This window comes from Tinamus guttatus, unplaced genomic scaffold (assembly GCF_059628265.1).
Source record: "Tinamus guttatus ecotype Peru unplaced genomic scaffold, ASM5962826v1 Tinamus_guttatus_pri_ptg000397l, whole genome shotgun sequence".
Classification (NCBI taxonomy): Eukaryota; Metazoa; Chordata; class Aves; order Tinamiformes; family Tinamidae; genus Tinamus; species Tinamus guttatus.
In genome coordinates this window covers 1,893,383-1,910,196 of record NW_028288931.1, presented here as the reverse complement: position 1 = coordinate 1,910,196, position 16,814 = coordinate 1,893,383, and the positions used below count along the sequence as shown (strand labels likewise).

At 65.4% G+C, this 16,814-nt stretch overlaps 2 protein-coding genes across 5 annotated transcripts; one reads left to right on the top strand and one right to left on the bottom strand.

Annotated features, from left to right (window-relative positions):
• Nucleotides 1-2,686: 2,686 nt before the first annotated feature.
• On the bottom strand, nucleotides 2,687-5,583 carry LOC104578796 (CYFIP-related Rac1 interactor A). 4 transcript variants are annotated; one of them, XM_088531014.1, is made up of 9 exons: nucleotides 5,514-5,583; nucleotides 4,464-4,585; nucleotides 3,921-4,026; nucleotides 3,707-3,843; nucleotides 3,436-3,630; nucleotides 3,285-3,364; nucleotides 3,066-3,200; nucleotides 2,852-2,947; nucleotides 2,687-2,750 (listed from the first exon to the last, which is right to left on the bottom strand). In XM_088531014.1, the coding sequence occupies exons 1-9, from the start codon at nucleotides 5,581-5,583 to the stop codon at nucleotides 2,687-2,689; spliced, it is 1,005 nt and encodes a 334-aa protein (XP_088387140.1). The 4 variants fall into 4 exon arrangements, with proteins under 4 accessions (XP_088387140.1, XP_088387142.1, XP_088387139.1 ...); XM_088531016.1 differs by having other exon boundaries at nucleotides 2,852-2,922; nucleotides 3,074-3,200; XM_088531013.1 differs by lacking the exon at nucleotides 5,514-5,583 and adding an exon at nucleotides 5,022-5,094 and having other exon boundaries at nucleotides 2,852-2,922; nucleotides 3,074-3,200; nucleotides 4,464-4,618.
• Nucleotides 5,584-11,440: 5,857 nt separating this feature from the next.
• Nucleotides 11,441-14,369, top strand: HPCAL4 (hippocalcin like 4). The gene is made up of 4 exons (XM_088531012.1): nucleotides 11,441-11,513; nucleotides 13,085-13,254; nucleotides 13,419-13,634; nucleotides 14,015-14,369. Exons 2-4 carry the CDS (start codon nucleotides 13,093-13,095, stop codon nucleotides 14,210-14,212), a joined length of 576 nt encoding a protein of 191 aa, XP_088387138.1. The 5' UTR covers nucleotides 11,441-11,513; nucleotides 13,085-13,092; the 3' UTR covers nucleotides 14,213-14,369.
• Nucleotides 14,370-16,814: the final 2,445 nt, after the last annotated feature.

Below are 16,814 nucleotides of genomic sequence, written 5' to 3'. Positions count from 1 at the left end.
TCCAGGCCCTGCCTCCCGCGGAAGGGGCAAACAATGCGGAACAGCTCCCGATCCGGCCAGGAATCACTGAGAAAGTTATTGTGGTCTCAGGTTTCTGGCCGCTGCCGGAGCCGAGCGGTTTGGGGATGGGGAATGGCCCTCAGCTCCATCTGCCCTCCGCTAATCTCCAGACAAGCGCAGCTCTTCCATCTGTGCTGCCGGAGCCACCGAGCCCATCACACCGGCCACTTAATCTAAATGGCTTGGGCCAAAGATAAGGTCATTAATTACGCTGGGATTAGAAGGCAGCGCGGGCCTGGCTCGGCTCGGCTCGGCCCTGCCGCGGTAGCCCTGGCCCGGATGGGCCTCAAGGTGGGAGAGCCCCATGGGGGAGAGAAGCGAGCGCATCCCGTCCGCATCCCAGCGCTCCGGTGTCCCCGGGAGCTCCCATGGGTCCCTGGCCTGGCCTTGCTCCCCGTGCGGAGGCTCCAGAGCCCCTTGGCTGCACTGGCCCTTGGGGGTGGTCCAGGACTGCCCTTCTGCCCTTTCACTTCTCTTTTCCCAGGAAATGCAAGGAGCCCTCAGTTCCAGGCCCCTGCTTCCCCATGATCCTGCCACTCTCCGGGGCCACCCCACAGTGCAGGGACCAGGGACCCTGTGCGGCCTCGGCCGGGGACCGTCTGGGGGACGGTGTCACCTGGGGACGGCGGCTCCTTCCGCCGCGCGGCAGCTGCCGTGAGCAAACCCAGCGCGGGGGATTAGCCGCGTCCGCGCTGGCGCCCGGCCTGATCTTTACTTCCAGACGGGATCGTGGGGCCGCAGGACGTACCGGGGCCCCGGCCCAGCCGCGGTGGGAGCCGGGGAGGGAACGGGAGGCCGAACCGGCTGCTGCGGCTGCCACATCCCTGTGCCCCAGCGGGGCCGGGGATGCTGCAAGGAAGTGGTGCAAGAGCCTAAAAATAAAAGGAGCTGTTGGCCACCGTTGTGCAACCAACGGCGACGGGGCCCCGGGTGGGCTTGGCCACCCGGCGTGTCCGGGGCTGGGAGCAGATGCCCTCGTTCCTCCTCGTGCCCAGCTGTGGTGGCAGCAGGAGAGCCGGGGCCGCCGCTTTGTCCCCCACACAGGGGGTGGCCGCCGCGGGCAGCGTTTTGGGGCCGGCAGCGGGTGCTGGCGGAGCCGCGGGGCTCCCGCGCGCGGGCCGGCCCTTGGCGCGCGGCAGCCCGGGCGCCCGGCCAGCCCCAGCCGCCACCTTCCCCCTCGGAGCAAGCGCCCGCGCTCGGCCGCGCCACCCGGGCTGGCACAGGGCCCGCGCGGCGCCCGCCAGGATTTCGGGAATGGCGGGAATTCTGGGCGGGCAGCGAGCGCCGCCCTTGCAAAGGTGATGGGTGCAGGGAACCTGCTCCGTGTGCCCTCCACAACCGGTGGCTGGAGGGGCCGGGATCACCCCTGGGATGCCCGTGGGAGCCCGAGTTCTCCCTGGGGTGAGATGGATCCCGGGGTGCTGGGGCTGCATCCTGGCCAGAGGCTGCGGGGACTCCGTTGCATCCGAATCCTGGAGGCAGCATCTGCGCCCTCATACACGTGGGGACACTGAGGCACGGACCGGCCAGTGACACAAGGAAGCTGCTTGTGCCCTCCGTCCTGCACAGGGCACCTGGGTGCCGGCCCTGGTGCCACCCCAAGGGTGTCCACACGGTGCCCAGGAGGGTCCCCAGCACAGGGGACGCGCGCGCGGTGCTGGCGCCCGCGGTGCTGGCACGGCCGCGCGGCGGGAATGGCGGCGGGAGCGGGATCGGCTTCCCGCTGGCATCACCCCAAGGCCCGGGCACTGGCCCCAGCGGCGGGGTTGGCACCCTGGCTGCTCCGGCCACTTTGTCACGGTGTCACAGGGCCACCTGCCGGCAGCCTCCCGGTCACCCCCACTATCTGCAGCCACCGAGGTGAGCGGCGCCCGGAGCGACCAGACCTGTCGTCCCATGAGAGATGGCCCCGCTCTGGCTGCAGATGGATTAAATGTCATTTTATTTCACACCAAAAAAAAAAAAAAAAAGGGGAGAAAAGAAAAAAGAAAGAGAAGTATCAAAGAAGGTGAGTGGAGATTTAATTATTTGGAGTAAAAATCTACCGGGTGAGACCGAGTCCTTTCCACTGAGGTCAGCACAGGGCTGTGAAGATGCTCCTTCCTCCTCCTCCTCCTGCTCCAGCACTGGTCACTCACCATCCCCAGCCTCCACTGCCACCAGCTGGGATGGGGTTCCTGGATGCCCCCAGCCCTGCCTGCCCCCTCCTCGGGTCCCCAGGGGATGTCCCTGTCCCCTTGCGGGGGGATATCCCCATCTGCAGCCTGGTCCTGGACAACTTTATCCCTCTGGAAACCCCCACAGCAGCTGTGCCCCGGGCTCCATCCTGCCCCGGGCTCCATCCTGCCCCAGGCTCCATCCTGCCCGGCCCCAGCACCTCCCACCGCCCCGTCCAGGGGGTCTCCAGCTCCAGTGTCCCTGGGGTGACACCGTCCCACTGAGTCCAGAACCGGGTGCGAAAGGGGGAGCGGAGCAGGGGGGAGGGCTTGGCCCATGTCGCTTGGCTTGGAGCATTATTCCTCATTCTGAGTATTCCATATTCACGGATGGTCATTTTTGTCCCTTTCCCCTCGGTACAAAATGGTCATGGGCGTCGCGGTGACGATGTGGCCGGTGCCCCGGGCGCTCACTGGAGCAGGGCGCGGATCTGCTTGGACGTGGTGTCGTCGTGCAGGTGCCGGGTCGTGTACCTGCGCGGGGACAGCGTGACGGGGACAGCCGCCCTCACCGGCCCGGGATGAGGAGGAAGGACCCCGGGGAGGATGAAGGCTGCAGGGGCATCCAGACTCACCTCAGTGCGTTCAGGAGCCCCTCGGTGCTGTTGGACGGCTGCTCTTTGAGGACTTTGATGCATCCTTTCATCTGGACGGAGAGGCGGTGAGCCTTCCTCCCCACCCCTCCATGCAGCCGGGTCTACCCTCCTCCTCTTCACCCAGGGAACCAGCCACCCCCTCAACGACCAGCCCGCGAGGGAGTCACGGGCGCTGTCCCCGCGTGCCCGGCGCTCACTCACGTCAATCTTGGAGGTCTTGGCGAAGGCGCCCACGGGGTGGACGTGGTCGTAGAGGATGATGACGCCCACCATGACGCGCATGCAGAAGAGGAGGGTCTCGGTGTTGGTGAAGCGGCTCCGGTACTCCCTGTCACCGGGAAGGGGGGACATGGGGGTGAGCATGGGTGCCGGTGGGACCCCGGGGCCACCATCGCGCCGTGGGGACACTCACGGTGTCTCCAGCATCACCCGGCACACGCAGGCCATGGTGCTGAGGCAGTCGGTCGTGTCCTCGATGGGGAGTGTCTTGTTCTGGAAGGAGAGAGGCCCAAGGTGGCCATTCCCGCCCCGTCCCCTGCCCCGCCGCGTCCATCCCCGCTCACCTCCGACACGAACTTGGTGGTGGCGTTGCTGAGCGTCTTGAGCATGGGGGTGGCCTCGGCGTAGAAGAGGGACATCCTGTTGGCCATCTCGTTGCTGACCTCGCTCTCCGCCTCCAGCTGCAGGTTGTTGAGGCGGTTGCGGCTCAGGGTTCGGCGGTAGTAGCTGAAGTCGTTCTGGATGGCGGGGTTGGTCATCTGGCATGGGGGGACAGCCGGTGTCGGCCGCAGGTTCTGCAGCTTGCGGCAGCGGAGGGGACACGTTGGGGGGAACCTTAAGCTCATCGAAGCTGAGGGTGAAGTGGAGGATCTCGGCGAACTGCTTGGCCAGGGCCTGCTCGCGCTCCAGGTGCTGCGTGGGCGCGTACGGCGGGCACGTGAGCGCCTCCAGCAAGCTCCGCAGCGCGTTTTCTGCCGGGGAAAAAGCACGGGAGTCCCGGGCACGGCCCCCGCCGGCACGAGGCCCCGGGAGCGGGAAGGGGGCTCACCCAAGCGCAGGGAGAACTCGTAGAAGCGCTTGAGCTTGGCCACGAGGGGACACACGGCGTGCCAGGCCGCCTCCTGCAGCCGCGCGTCCCCGGGGTGCTGGATGGCCTGCGGGCGGGAGAGCGCCGGCGCTTGCCGCCGTGGACAGGACAGACAGGATGGATGGAGGGAAGGATGGAGGGAGGGATGGAGCCACCAGCGCTTGCCACTGTGGACAGGATGGATGGACGGGATGGGTGGAGGGAAGGAGGGAGGGATGGAGCCGCCGGCGCTTGCCACCATGGACAGGACGGACGGGATGGATGGGTGGAGGGATGGAGGGAGGGATGGAGCCACCAGCGCTTGCCACTGTGGACAGGTCAAATGGACAGGATGGATGGAGGGAGGGATGGAGCCGGCGGTGCTTGCCACCGTGGACAGGACGGACGGACAGGACGGATGGATGGAGGGAAGGAGGGAAGGATGGAGCCGCCGGCGCTTGCCACCATGGACAGGATGGACGGACAGGATGGGTGGAGGGATGGAGCCGCCGGCGCTGCACCCACCTCGCGGATCTCGCGGCCGGCGCCCGCGTAGCAGCGCAGCTCGGCCAGCACGGCCTGCGCCTCCCGCAGCACGGCGCCCACCTGCCTCCACACCGGCGCCTCGGCCGCCGTGGGCTGCGCATCTGCGGCGGCCGCCGGGGAGAGAAACCGCGCGGCTCGGAGCGGCGCCCCCGGCGCGGGAAACAAACACCCCCCGGGGCTCCGTCCCCACCAACCCTGCAGCAGCGCCAGGCCCAAAACAGGCTCCTTTGCCCCCAAACTGCAGGCGCTTCTCCCCCATCGGCCCTTCGTGGTGGTCCCCCCATCCCATCCGTCTCCTCTGGCCAAGGGGAGGGGACAGGTCTGTGGTTGTTCCTGCAGCCCCCCCTGGCCCAGGGCTCCCCCCTGGCTGCAGATGGCCCCACAGAGGAGGTGGGAGCCGGGCCTGGGGCCGCGGGGATGGGGTTTTTGGAAGGGGACAGGGGAGGGCTGGAATGGCCGCGATGGGATGTGGGGCGAGAGCTCGAGATGTGCGTGGAGGCGGAACTCCGGAAAGGCAAAGAAAAAATCCCATCTCACTTTCCAAGTCAAGGAAAAAATTAGGGCCTTGGTCAAGCTCGCTATATGTCAACACTTTAAGAAGGTTCCCCATGTGAAACCTGCAAGAGAAGAGAGGAGAGGAAGGGAAGCAGGAAGGCGAGCGGGCGGCGGGGGGAGCGGCGGCTGGGACCCCCCGCGCCGCGGCCTCTCCGATGGCGATGAGCGCGGGCGGATGGCGGCGATGGAGAGGAAGGAGCGGAGGGAGGAAGGCTCGGGGCGTCCCCACTGACCCGCGGGACGCCCGGCCCGGGATGAGGGGGTTTGCAGAGGGCTGGGGGCTGCAGTGGGGGCGGCAGGATGGGAACCTGTTTCGGGAGCTGCGCTGGGACAAGCGGAGCGGCCGCCGCGGGGTCGGTGCCCACGGCCGGGCGTCATCGTCCCGGTGCTGCCCCGGAGCCCGAGCGGGGCGGCGGGCGCCCTTGGTCCCTGCGCCCTCCCCGGCCCTCCCCGCGCCCGCCTCGCCGCACTTACTTTCAAAATCCAGGAAAAAATGAGGACAGTTTTCTAAATCTTTGCCCAGTACCTTTATCAGGTTGCCCATGGCCAGCAGAGCTGAGCGAGAGAAACAGGAGCTTGGAGCAGCCCCGCGCAGACACACGGAGGGACGGAGGGACATTGGGCACCTCCGGTGGGGAAGTGCTGGGATCCTTCCACAGCACCCCCATAGGGAACACCCCTATACGCTCCATGGAGCCTATAGCTCCCGGGGATGCCCTGTATGGGGCCATGTGAGGGTTTGGGCATCATATCCCTGCACCTGGGGGCTTTACCTTGGTGTCCGGCGCGACGGCTACGGCAGCAGCGGGGCCGGCGGAGGCTCCTAAGTCACTTCATCGGCTGCAGGGACCTGCGGGCAGGAGGGTGGCAGCGTCAGGGGTCTGGGGGGGCTCCAGGACAGCTCAGGGTCCCCAGCTGAGCCAGCACGAGCATCCCGTGACACCGAGCACTATGCTGGGCACAGTCCCAGGTTGCTCTTCCCGCATGTTCCTTAGGGTCATTCGCCGGGGAGGGCAGCGCTTTGTCGGAACGCAGCTCCCAGGGGCACCTCGGGTGCCAACGCAGCCCATGGGCTGGGTGCAATGGGCTGAACAGGGCAGGTTCTGGGGTGTCCTGGTTCCGGGGTGTCCCGGTTCCGGGTTGTCCCGGTGCAGGATGTGGCCCGGCTGCATTAGGATAAGTCACTGCGGGCACTGGGGCACGTGGGGCTCCCGGGCACAGAGTGGGCTGCAGCGCTGGGGTCAGGCTTCCCTGTGGGAAACGGCCCTGGGATGCAGCAGGCTGTAATTAAGTGCTTGGGTTTAATTAAAAAAGGGAGCGGGGAGGCAGAGCTCTCCCTTGCTCCGTGGTGGGTGCCCGGGCACGGCTGCCTCCTGCCTGGGGATGGGGCTGCCCCCAGCACAGCCCTTGGCCTCTGGTGCCCTCCTCCTCCTCAGCCAGGGCCGGGAGCATCCTGAGGGTTAGAGCATCCCGATCCAGGCACCGTCTCCTCTCCTGAAAGAGGCGAGAACAACCTAGTTTCCTCTGGAATAAACCGCCCTGCGCCTACTGGGAGCTGCGTTTTCCCGGGGAAGGAAACGAGGCCTCAATGAGGAGCTTCCCAAGGAGCCGCTCTGTGAGAAGCCGGCCCCGGAGACGGATCCCGTCTCTCCCTGCGGCCAGGAAATGAACCGACACAGCCAGCCCTGATCTCAGGGAATTCCTGATGGGGAGAGCAGCGGTGATGGGGAGAGCAGCGCCCAGTGCCGTGAGGATTTGCTGTCACCAGAGGGGATAACGGCCGGGGTGACAGGGCCCCTGCGTCTCCCGAGGTGCCGGTGCTGGGGTTGCTGCTCCTTGGGGCATCCTCATGGGGTGTCACCTGCTTGTTCTTAGCCAGCTGTGCCCTTGCCCTGGGATGGGACCCCATGCAAGGGGACCCCATGTGCGAGCGATGCTCATACTGCTCAGCCGGGTTCGGGGACTCGCTCTGCTCCCGCATTCCTGTAAATTCCGGGCATCCATCCTCGGTGCCTGCGCGGGGAGCGTCCTTGACAGGCGAGAGCAGCAACTTGGGGATTTGTCACCGCCAAGCTCCGCAGCGCCGTCCCTGCCGGCGCCCGGATCCCGGGGACGCAGCATTCCCAGCGCGGGGTTGTCCCGCACGGAGCCGGGGTGGAGGCTGCGCCACGGAGGACGGGCTCCCTGCAGCCACCCCTGCCTGGGTGCTGTGTCGCTTTGTCACCTGGGCTGCAGGGTGGCACCTGGGCGCTGCACTGAGCCCAAAGCGATGCCCGCTCCGCCCGGCCGCTGCTCGCCCAGGACCCCATGCCATGGGCTTCACCCCTTCCCTACGCAAGTCGGGGGCAGGTTTCTCTCCCAATGACAGCAGGGATGTCCCTGGGTTTTGGGGTGCTCCCAGTCCTGCTCTGGCACTGGTGCTCCTCTCTGTGCTTCATGGGCATCTCCCGGCTCTCTGCCCGGAGCAGCCGCTGCCAGAGGGACCCTGTGGGGCTGCTGGATCCCCCTCCTGCTCCAGCCAGGCTGGCTCTGCGCTCCGAGGATGATCCTTCCCCCTGCACCAGGCAGCACCGGTGATGCCCCCGGGATGAGGCCGTGGGTGCTGTGGGGTGCGTTTTGGGCTGTGCCTTCTGCCACCGCTGCAGCGTCCCTGTGTGGCCGAGCATCCCCGGCGAGGGGACACTGCAGCCCATGGGGACACTGCAGCCCATGGGACACCGCAGCCCATCACCGTGTCCCCAGGCCAGGGAGGGGATGGAGGCGGGGGTGGGGGGGGTCTGCTGTTCCCTCTGCCTCCGTGACCTCCCTGCACCCGCTGGGAGCCTCTCCTGTCCCCCGGCCGAGCCAGCGCTGCCGCAGCCGCTGGAAGCTGCAGGGATGGATGTGCTGGAGGATGGATGGCTTTTCCCAGCGGTGGGGAGTGTTATCCCAGGAACGAGGTCACCGCAGCCCCCTTGGCCCCGCCATAGCCCCAGGGAGGGCTGCAGCTCTCCGGACCCCGCAGCCCCCGGCACCGCTCCCCTTCCCGGGGCTCCCCGCGCTGCGGCTCCCGGCGGATTTTCCGCAGGGCTCCGCGGGATCCCCCCGGCGCCCGCGGGGCTGCGGCGACCCCCGGGGAGGGGAGGAAGGGGATTCTCCATCCACCCCCCCCACACACACACAGCCCCGCTCCCCGTTTCCCCTCGCTGCGGTCACCGCGTGCCGGGGCCGCCCCGCTCCGCACCGGTGCCGGCGGCTCTCACCGTGGCGACGCGGCGGCGGCGGCGCCTCTCGCTGCGGCTGCTCCGGTGGCGGCGGCGGGGGGGGCTGGAAGGGGCCGCCCCGCGTTACGAGCCCCCCGCCCCGGCCCGGCCCCCCCCGCCGCCCCCGTGACGTTTCGGGGCCGTTTAACCCGCGCGGCCCCGCGCCCGCCGCCACCGCCCGCGGCGGGGAGGGGACACGGGCGGCCTCCACATCTGGGCGGGCTCCCACCCCACATCTGGCAGCGGGGGGGGGGGGGCGGTTCTCCCACATCTGGCGGCGGGGGGGCTGCTGCGGAGCCCGTGCTTTGGATTTTTTTTGGGGGGGGGGGGGTCGTTTGCACCCCGTCCTTGGTGTTGCACCCCGGGAGCTGGGAAAGGGGGAGCCTGGAAATGGAGTATTTTTCGTCAGAACGGTCCCCTTGGTGTCATGGTCACCCAAGAGGACTTCGCTCTGTGGCACTGTGGGAGATGCTGGGGACAGGCAGTGGGGCAGTGGTGGAGGGGCTGGGGACATCGGGGAGGAGCTGTGGGGAGCAGCAGGGCCAGGCGCAGCGTGGGGACATGGGGACACATCCCATGGCCGAGGTTAAGGGAGAAGCTATGGGCAGAGTGGAGGTTCTTGGACATCCGTGGATGCACCCAAGCCACATTCCCTGCCCCAGCTCTGTCTCTGGGATCAGCTCCCAGACTCCTGGGCCCATCTCCCCCAGGATAACAGCCCAGCTTCCTAAAAACCCCCTGCTGTCCAGCCCCACAGTGACGAGTCACCAGAGTGGTGGCACGGCTGGTTTCAAAGAGAAGAAACCTCATGTTTCCCCAGCGCTGCGGGGCCAGCTGCTCCCAGGTGCGTGAACATCCTGGTCGCAGGTGGCAGCTGCCCTCCCTTGTTGGGGACAGGATGCAGAATGGGGCAAAGAGGGGTGACAAACGGCAGCGATTCTGCGTTTCCTGGTGCTCTGAGCATCTCCAAGAGCTGTTTATAGCCAGCAATTAGCGCAAGCACCTTGATGGGTGGCAGAGCAGAGACCCGCTCACTTCCCCAGCCCCACAAGATAATGTCCCCACGGGGCAGCTTCCTTAAACAGGGGGACTTGGTGGCACTGCAGCCCCACACTTGGGCCCGTGGGGCGCCCAGTCCCCCCGCCTGGCGCAGCCCCCCGGGAGCTGCCGCTGCAGCCCGTAGCCGCTGGGGGAAGCTGCAGCCCTTCGCATTCGGCAGCGGCGCCGGAGATCCGGGTTCCAGGGCTCCGGCGAGGCCCGGCAGCTCCGCGCGCCGGCGGCCCCGAGAAGGGAGCGGGAGCCGGAGCCGGAGCCGTCCTGGGAGCAGCCTGGCCCCGGGCACCCCGGAGCCCGGCATCCCGCCTGGCCTGTGTCCCCAGTGTGTCCCCGTCACACGCTCAGCCTGGTGCTCCCCTGTCTCTCCCAGCTGCTCCCGCACACCCCGTTGCATGTGCTGAGCTGCAGCGGCCTCAGCCCCAGCCAGAGTCACCCGGCACAGCGGGTGCTGCTCCCCAGTGCCTTCCCGGTGCCCGGGGGCTGGTGACAAGGAAGTTTGATGATCCTGCCATTGGATCCACTCCGACCTGCAGGGCCACGAGCCAAAGGCTCTCCCAGCTGCAGTCACCAGGAAGTGGCACCGCATTTCGCTTTGGTAACATCCAAACTGCAATGGCTGTAAAGAGGGGACCCATCTGGGGACACCGCGGCCACCAGTGCCCCCCATCTTGCCCGGTCCAGCACTCCTGGAAAAGCCTGGGAGCAGCGCGGGGCTCTCCTCCTCGTCAGGCTCCATCACGGCGCTGCTTCCATTAAACCCTCATTCATTTTTCAGTCCCTCGGAGCATCCCGAGGGAGGTGAGTTTGCAGGGGCGCTAATTGATGTCTCCTCTGCTTAAGCACGCAAGAAACGGCAGGGACTGGTCCAGCACAAGGGGGGCTCTGCCCGCCCTGCATGGGGAAGGCACCGCGTCCCCATGGCTGCAAATATTGATGTCCTTTTATAAAGTGTCCCTGTGCGCTCCGGCCGGGGCAGTCGGTGCAGACGCCTGCAGCTTGCAGGGAGATGCGTGTGGATGAGCCGGATGGATGGGACCTTCCCCCCACCAGCCCCGGTGGTGGCAGCTGCTGCGTGGCCGGTGGCAAATGGGCTCCGGTCCGGGATCCGCAGCGCGGCTGGATGGCCAAGGTCATTGGGAAAAGCAGCCAGCGGTCGCCATGGCAACGCTTTGCCTTCGTTTCTGGAAATCGGGGTGTTTTTCTGCGCTTCGCTGCGATCCCTCCGCGCAGGGAGCGGCCGAGCCCGGCCCTTAGCCCCACAGTGGGGCTGTCCCGGGATCTTTGCTGGGATACTTGGCACGGGGTGCCCTGCAGCCCCCTGGTCCCTGCAGGGGAGGTGGCTTGGGGCGATTTGGGATCAGTTGGGCTGCCAGGACTGGGAGGCAGATCTGGGCAGAGCGGGGAGGAGGAGGAGGAGACACCGCGAAGCAGCTCAGCCCCTGGGATGGGGTGACAAGTGGTGCTGAGCGCCAGGCAGGGAAGGAGCAGGGGATAGAGCGGGAGAAGGACATTTGGGGCAATGACGCCCCTGCGCCCACGTTACCTATCCCAGCATCCCGCTGCCGGAGCTGCGCTCCCAGTAGCCCACCACAGTGTCCCTATCCCAGCAGCCCTGTCCCAGCCTCTGGCTCTACATCCCACCTCCGTACCCCAGTCCCAGCATCCCCATTCCAATCCCCGCCCTGCAACATCCCCATCCCTGTTCCAGCATCCCCATTCCAACCTCCCCTGCCCCGCCACATCCCCATCCCAGTCCCAGCATCCCCATTCCAACCTCCCCTGCCCTGCAACATCCCCATCCCAGTTACAGCATCCCCATTCCAACCCTTGCCCCGCCGCATCTCCATCCCAGTTCCAGGATCCCCATTCCAACCTCCCCTGCCCTGCAACATCCCCATCCCAGTCCCAGCATCCCACCCCCTGACCCCCCCACCTCCGAGCCCCCTCCCCGCAGCCCCCTCCGGGTTGATTGACAGCTCTCCCAGCCAATGGGGCTCCGCGGCCGGGAGGGGCGGGCCGCCCGCGGTGACAAGAGGGGCGGGAGAGGCGCCAGGGGGGGACAGAGCGGGGCGGGGGCGGCCCCTCCCGGCACCGGCACCGGCACCGGCACCGGCCCCGCTCCCGCTCCCCGGCCCCGCTCCCCGGCCCGGGCTCCGCCGTCCGCGCCGTTCACCAGGTAAGGGGCCGTTGGGGCCGCCCCGTCCTCCCCGGAGCGGGGGCTGCCGTCGGGGCTGGGGTCGCTCCCACCTGGAGCCGCTCCCTTCGGGATCGGGGCGGCCCCGGGGACCCGTTCCCGTGGGAGCGGGGCTGCTGTGCGGGGTGAGAGCGGTTCCGCAGGGAGCTGCTTCCCCCGCTAGCAGGGATGCTCCGGGAGCGGCGGGTTGGACCCGGTGCTCCGGGCTGCCCTCACCAGGGTCTCCTGCCATGTGCAGAGAGGGGCTGCTCGTTCCCAGCACGGGTTTGATGGAACTCGCTCTTCCCGATCCTCTCCCTGCTGCAAGACCAGGGTCCTGCGCCCCATCCCGTCTCCTCCCATATGTGGCCGGCCCACGTGCGTGCTGCAGGCACTGCTCCGGGTTCCCTGCCCTTCAGCCTTCACCGCAAGGATGGCCCAACATCATCTCCGAGGGCAGGATCTGGTTCTCTGCCCAGCTAGGCTGGTTTGGGCTCTGTGTCCTGCTTGGAAATAGGAATTGAGGTCTTTGGACCAAAGGAGCTTCTCATGCTCTGGTCATGTTGGAGGCAACACTGGCAGGGAAGGAACCTGTCAGAGTGTCCTGGTTGCTGCTCCCACCTGGGAAAAGCCTCCTCTCGCCAGCCCTCGTGCAGGATAACATGATCCTTGGTCCGGTGGGGACAGGTGGAAGACTTAAGCATGGTACCCGCTGGGGAGGGACCACCATCACTGTCCAGAAATCCCATCCTTTGGAAGACGCGGAAAGCATCCCTGTCCCCTTGCCCTACTCAGGGCATGGGAGGACTGATGGGTGTCAATACAGACGGGATCAGGGGGCAGGTTTTTGCCCCTGCTCTCCGCAATGTCTCGAAGTTTCCTTGGCTCCGGTTGCCCAAAGGCAGCGGGTGACGTCCCGCCGCAGCAGACTGGTGGCAGATGCTGGTGGGATGGTGGAGCAGGAAGCAGCCTCTGACGGAGGCATTAACTAAGAGCCGGGCTAACAAGCGTGAGGAGCAGCCCCTGGGTGCTGGGGCTTGTGCCTGTCCCTGGCTCCCCCGATGAGGAGATTTCAGGGGAAAATGGCAAGTCCCTGTGCCCGGGACATCAGGCGTGCGGAGCGGAGACGCGGCTTGGTCGCTCTCCAGGTGAACTTCTCCCCAACTTTCTTGGGAGAGAAGCTTCAGGATCCTCTTCGCTCACCATCTGTCGCTCCGCCGGAGCAGCGGCCGGCAGCCAAGGCTGTGTGGGAGCAGGCACGGAGCGTCTTGGGAGCAGATTCGCGCTCTGCCTACGCAGCGGCTGCCTTGCCTGGCACCGCGGGGACGTCCGCGCCGAGGGGCGCGCGGTGGCTCTGACTACCGGGGGGCTGCGGGTCTGGTGCTGCCGGTGAGATTTCTCCATCCTTCGATGCATCCTTGTCCTGCTCCAGCAAGCGAGTTGCGAACGTGGCACCAAGTCGGTGCTGCAGCTGCTGCATCCTGGCATTCTGCAGCCGTATCCATGTGCCCATGGCTACGGATGGGGCGGGCACGTGGCATCGGCGATCATCAGCTCCGCGTCTCCTCTTGCAGGCTCAGCCATGGGGAAGCACAACAGCAAGCTGGCGCCGGAGATGCTGGATGACCTGGTGCGGAGCACGGAGTTCAGCGAGCAGGAGCTGAAGCAGTGGTACAAGGGCTTCCTCAAGGACTGTCCCACCGGCATCCTCAACCTGGAGGAGTTCCAGCAGCTCTACATCAAGGTGGGCCCAGCTGCAGGGTGGTCCCTGCTGTGTTCCCAGCCCTGTGCCGAGCTCCCGGGCCGAGGAGCCGCTCCGGGTCCCTGCTGCGCTGAGGACGTGGTGTCCATCCTCCACGCCGAGCTCCCCCTCCCCGTTTAGATCTCTCTCTTCTCTCCTCCCTGCAGTTCTTCCCCTACGGAGACGCTTCTAAGTTCGCCCAGCACGCTTTCCGCACCTTCGACAAGAACGGTGACGGCACCATTGACTTCCGCGAGTTCATCTGTGCCCTGTCTGTCACCTCCAGGGGGACCTTTGAGCAGAAACTCAACTGGGCCTTTGAGATGTATGACCTGGATGGAGACGGGAAGATCACGCGCTTGGAGATGCTGGAGATCATTGAGGTACTGGTGACATGGGGCACGGTGGTGGGCTCAGCCCTGACGGTGCTGGGCGAGGATGAGGCTGGAGAAGTGGTCGAGCAGCTTGCTTTGACCTGCAGCTTCTTCTTGAAGCTCGGTGCATAAAACCAGCAAGGCAGCCTGCTTTCTCCAGGCTTTTTAAAAATATATAGCCCCCCTCTGGTACCCTAGAATGGGTTTCCCTGGCCATAACTTTGACAGAAAAGAGCCTGGGAGTGCGTAGGGGTTTAGTTGTGCAGACCCTCAGTTCAGGCCAGGGATGAGCAGCTCCCAGCAGGGGTAGGAATCATGCGCCTGCCTTGCCCTGGAGCCTTCTGCCCAGCCAAGGCTCCAGCTCTGGCACTTTGCCCCTCTTGCCACAGGCCATCTACAAGATGGTGGGGACCGTGATCATGATGAGGATGAACCAGGACGGGCTGACCCCCCAGCAGCGTGTTGACAAGATCTTCACCAAGATGGACAAGGACAAAGACGACCAGATCTCCCTGGAGGAGTTCAAGGAGGCAGCGAAGAGCGATCCCTCCATCGTCCTCCTCCTGCAGTGCGACATGCAGAAATAGAGCCCAGGGTGGGGGGTTCCTGCTAGCCTGGTTGATCCGGCCTCTGCTCCCCTTGGTGGTTTCTACTCCTGTTGCTCAGTATCCCACCCCTGCCACACACATTCTGCTTCCCAGAGCTTTGCCCAGTGCCTGGTGGCCCAGATCCGCTGGGGAAACTCTTTCTCCTGCCTGCTGGATCCCCCCGCTCGCTTAGCCCTGGATGGGAGCCGTAGGCTCCATCCTTCCCACTAACCCGTCTCCCTCACAGCTCTGCCTGGCCCCTTCCTTCCAGCATAAGCTTGAACCTGTTTATTTTTTTTTTCTTTTTTGCTCTCATTGCTTGTGAGGCCTCCAGGGAGGCTGAAGGGCTCCGTGTCCTGCCCCAGCGGTTCCATCGTGGTGATCCCTGCAAGCTGCCCCTCGCTGTCCACCTTTAGCCCTCCCGCACCGGCTCGGTGCCGGCTGCTGTTTTAAGCTTCCCAGACGCTGTTTTAAGCTTCCCTGGTGGAATCTGGGGTGCCTGGGCGGGTTCCTGGTCACTGAGGACATGGGAAGACACCTAGGACCAGAGAAGGGGCCGCCGGTTCCTCACGCTGATTACTCCGCGGGCTGCGCTGGGTCGGGATGTGCGGAGGCGCTTCCACCTTGTGCAGCGCAGGATGGGGCGGCTGTGGGAATGGGTGTATCCTGCATGGGAGGCCATGGAAAGGTGCGGATGGGCCCTGCACACGTGGAGCCCCTGGGAAGGGTGCAAGGACACGGGGAGCGGGCACAAGAAGCAGAACTTCCTCCCTCCTCTCTCCATCCCAGCCCCTCCATCCCTGTGCTCCCCACAGGAATATTGCTGCAGATCGGTGTGTAGTCTGCACGTTGTGGTGTTGATGATTGTCATATCTGTTAGGCGACTGTGAAGTTGTTACATATTTTTTTAATGGGAAAATAAAGTGTGTCCCACACATGGCTTTCCTGGCTGATTTATGGAGGGGCATCGTCCTGCGGCTGCTGTTTGGGGAGCTCCTGAGCTCATCTGTGCCTGTGGGACCCCCAGGATGGAGAATCCCCATCCTCAGGGGGAGCACAGTGGGGCTCAGCCCGGGTACTGCTGAGGATGAGGGGGGATTGAGCCTTCGGCTGCGCACACAGTGCCAGGAAGGGAATCGCATCATCTCTTGGTGGGGTAGGACCAGAGATCCCTGGGTTCTGCTGGAACCGGCTCTCATTTCACCTCTGGAAGATGGTCCTGTCCATCCCCTTTGGGATGGTCACAGCCTGGTGGCTTTGTGCAGGCCCTGGCTGTCCCGGCCCTGTCCCAGCACCAGCATGACCAGAACCTGCTGTCACTGCAACTTGTCTTCTCAGCCTCCACTTCTCCACTCCTATTTTCCCTTCACATTTTTTCCCCTGGTCTTTTCTCTCCATCACCAGCCTAGGGGCTGTTGCTAGGGAGCTCTCACACTCCCAACAACTTCCTCTGCATTCCAGCAGGCAGGTCTGGCTTTCGGAAGGACCGGAGCTGGGATCCAAGGGACCAGATCCCAGTGCCTGGTTCTGCTTCAGCCACGCAGAGCATCTGAAGCTTGAGTCCTGCAGCGCAGGGATGGGATGGGGTCAAAACTGTGGCAATGGATGTGTATTTTTAATAGCACTCCCTCAGTTGCTTCGGCAGCAGCAGGGAGAGCTCTGGGTCTGGCTGCCCGGTTCGTGCTGCGCGTGCTTGCAGCTCAGCGGTGCCCGGTGCAGGAGGGATCCTGCAGATCACCCGTGTTGTAAGAGCCTGGAAAGCTGCCAGAGCCTAAAAGGGCAGAGCTCGAGCTTGAGAGGGGACGCTGAGAATAGCCTCGGTTATGCCAGGACCGGCGGCCTGAGTGCGCTTCGGTATTCAGGAACTTTGGGAAAGGGAGACTTTGTGGAGGCCAAAATGCTGTTTAAACACACAAGAAGCTCTGCTGCCTCCTGCCAGGTGCTGCCCGGGCCAGCGAGGGTCCTGTGTCCCTTGGCCCTTCCTTGGTGGCCACTTTTGACCTTCAGGGCTCCCAAGGGCCTCTGCATCCATGGAAGCCGGGATTTACCTGCAGCCTCCCACAGCTCCGGGGCTGGATTCAGTCCCACCAGCGCTCACAGGAGACCATTTAGCAGATAGCCCTAATTAATATCTGCAATCATTCTATTACCCAGCGCACAGCGCAGCTTCCTCTGGGTGCAGAGCAGGGGCTGAGCGCTTGAGTCACGCTGTGACTCACGGCGTGGCCGGCCACCACTGTCACCTCCAGCTCTGCGCCCATCCAGTCCCCAACCCACAGAGCACCTGGGCCCCCACGGAGCACCAGATCCTGGGGACAACGTGATGGTCGGGGAGCAATGGTGCTGGAGCGAAGCCTTCGCTGTCACGGCGCTTCGCGAGGGTGGGTAAACCTGGCTGCAAAGGAGTCCCCTGGCAGCTCTCATGCTGTGATGGAGATTGTGTCCCCATGGGGCCATGTCCTGCCCCATGTCCTCCCCATGGGGTCCCCCGATCACCTTCTGCGCTGTGTCCCCATGGAGCCCCCGGTGACCTCCTACCCCCCATGTCCTCTCCACGAGGTCCCCACGTCGCCTCCTGCCTCCCCCCACTTTTGCTAACGGC

What these genes read in the sequence shown, in the direction of transcription:
- LOC104578796 (XM_088531013.1), bottom strand. Translation starts at nt 5,094, where the DNA reads ATGGGGAACCTTCTTAAAGTGTTGACATATAGCGAGCTTGACCAAGGC. An exon ending in CCAAGACCTCCAAGATTGAC is followed by an intron (nt 2,923 to 3,073) that starts GTGAGTGAGCGC and finishes CTCTCCGTCCAG; the next exon opens with ATGAAAGGATGCATCAAAGT. An exon ending in GGGCTCCTGAACGCACTGAG is followed by an intron (nt 2,751 to 2,851) that starts GTGAGTCTGGAT and finishes GTCCCCGCGCAG; the next exon opens with GTACACGACCCGGCACCTGC.
- HPCAL4 (XM_088531012.1), top strand. Translation starts at nt 13,093, where the DNA reads ATGGGGAAGCACAACAGCAAGCTGGCGCCGGAGATGCTGGATGACCTG. An exon ending in TCCAGCAGCTCTACATCAAG is followed by an intron (nt 13,255 to 13,418) that starts GTGGGCCCAGCT and finishes TCCTCCCTGCAG; the next exon opens with TTCTTCCCCTACGGAGACGC. An exon ending in AGATGCTGGAGATCATTGAG is followed by an intron (nt 13,635 to 14,014) that starts GTACTGGTGACA and finishes CTCTTGCCACAG; the next exon opens with GCCATCTACAAGATGGTGGG.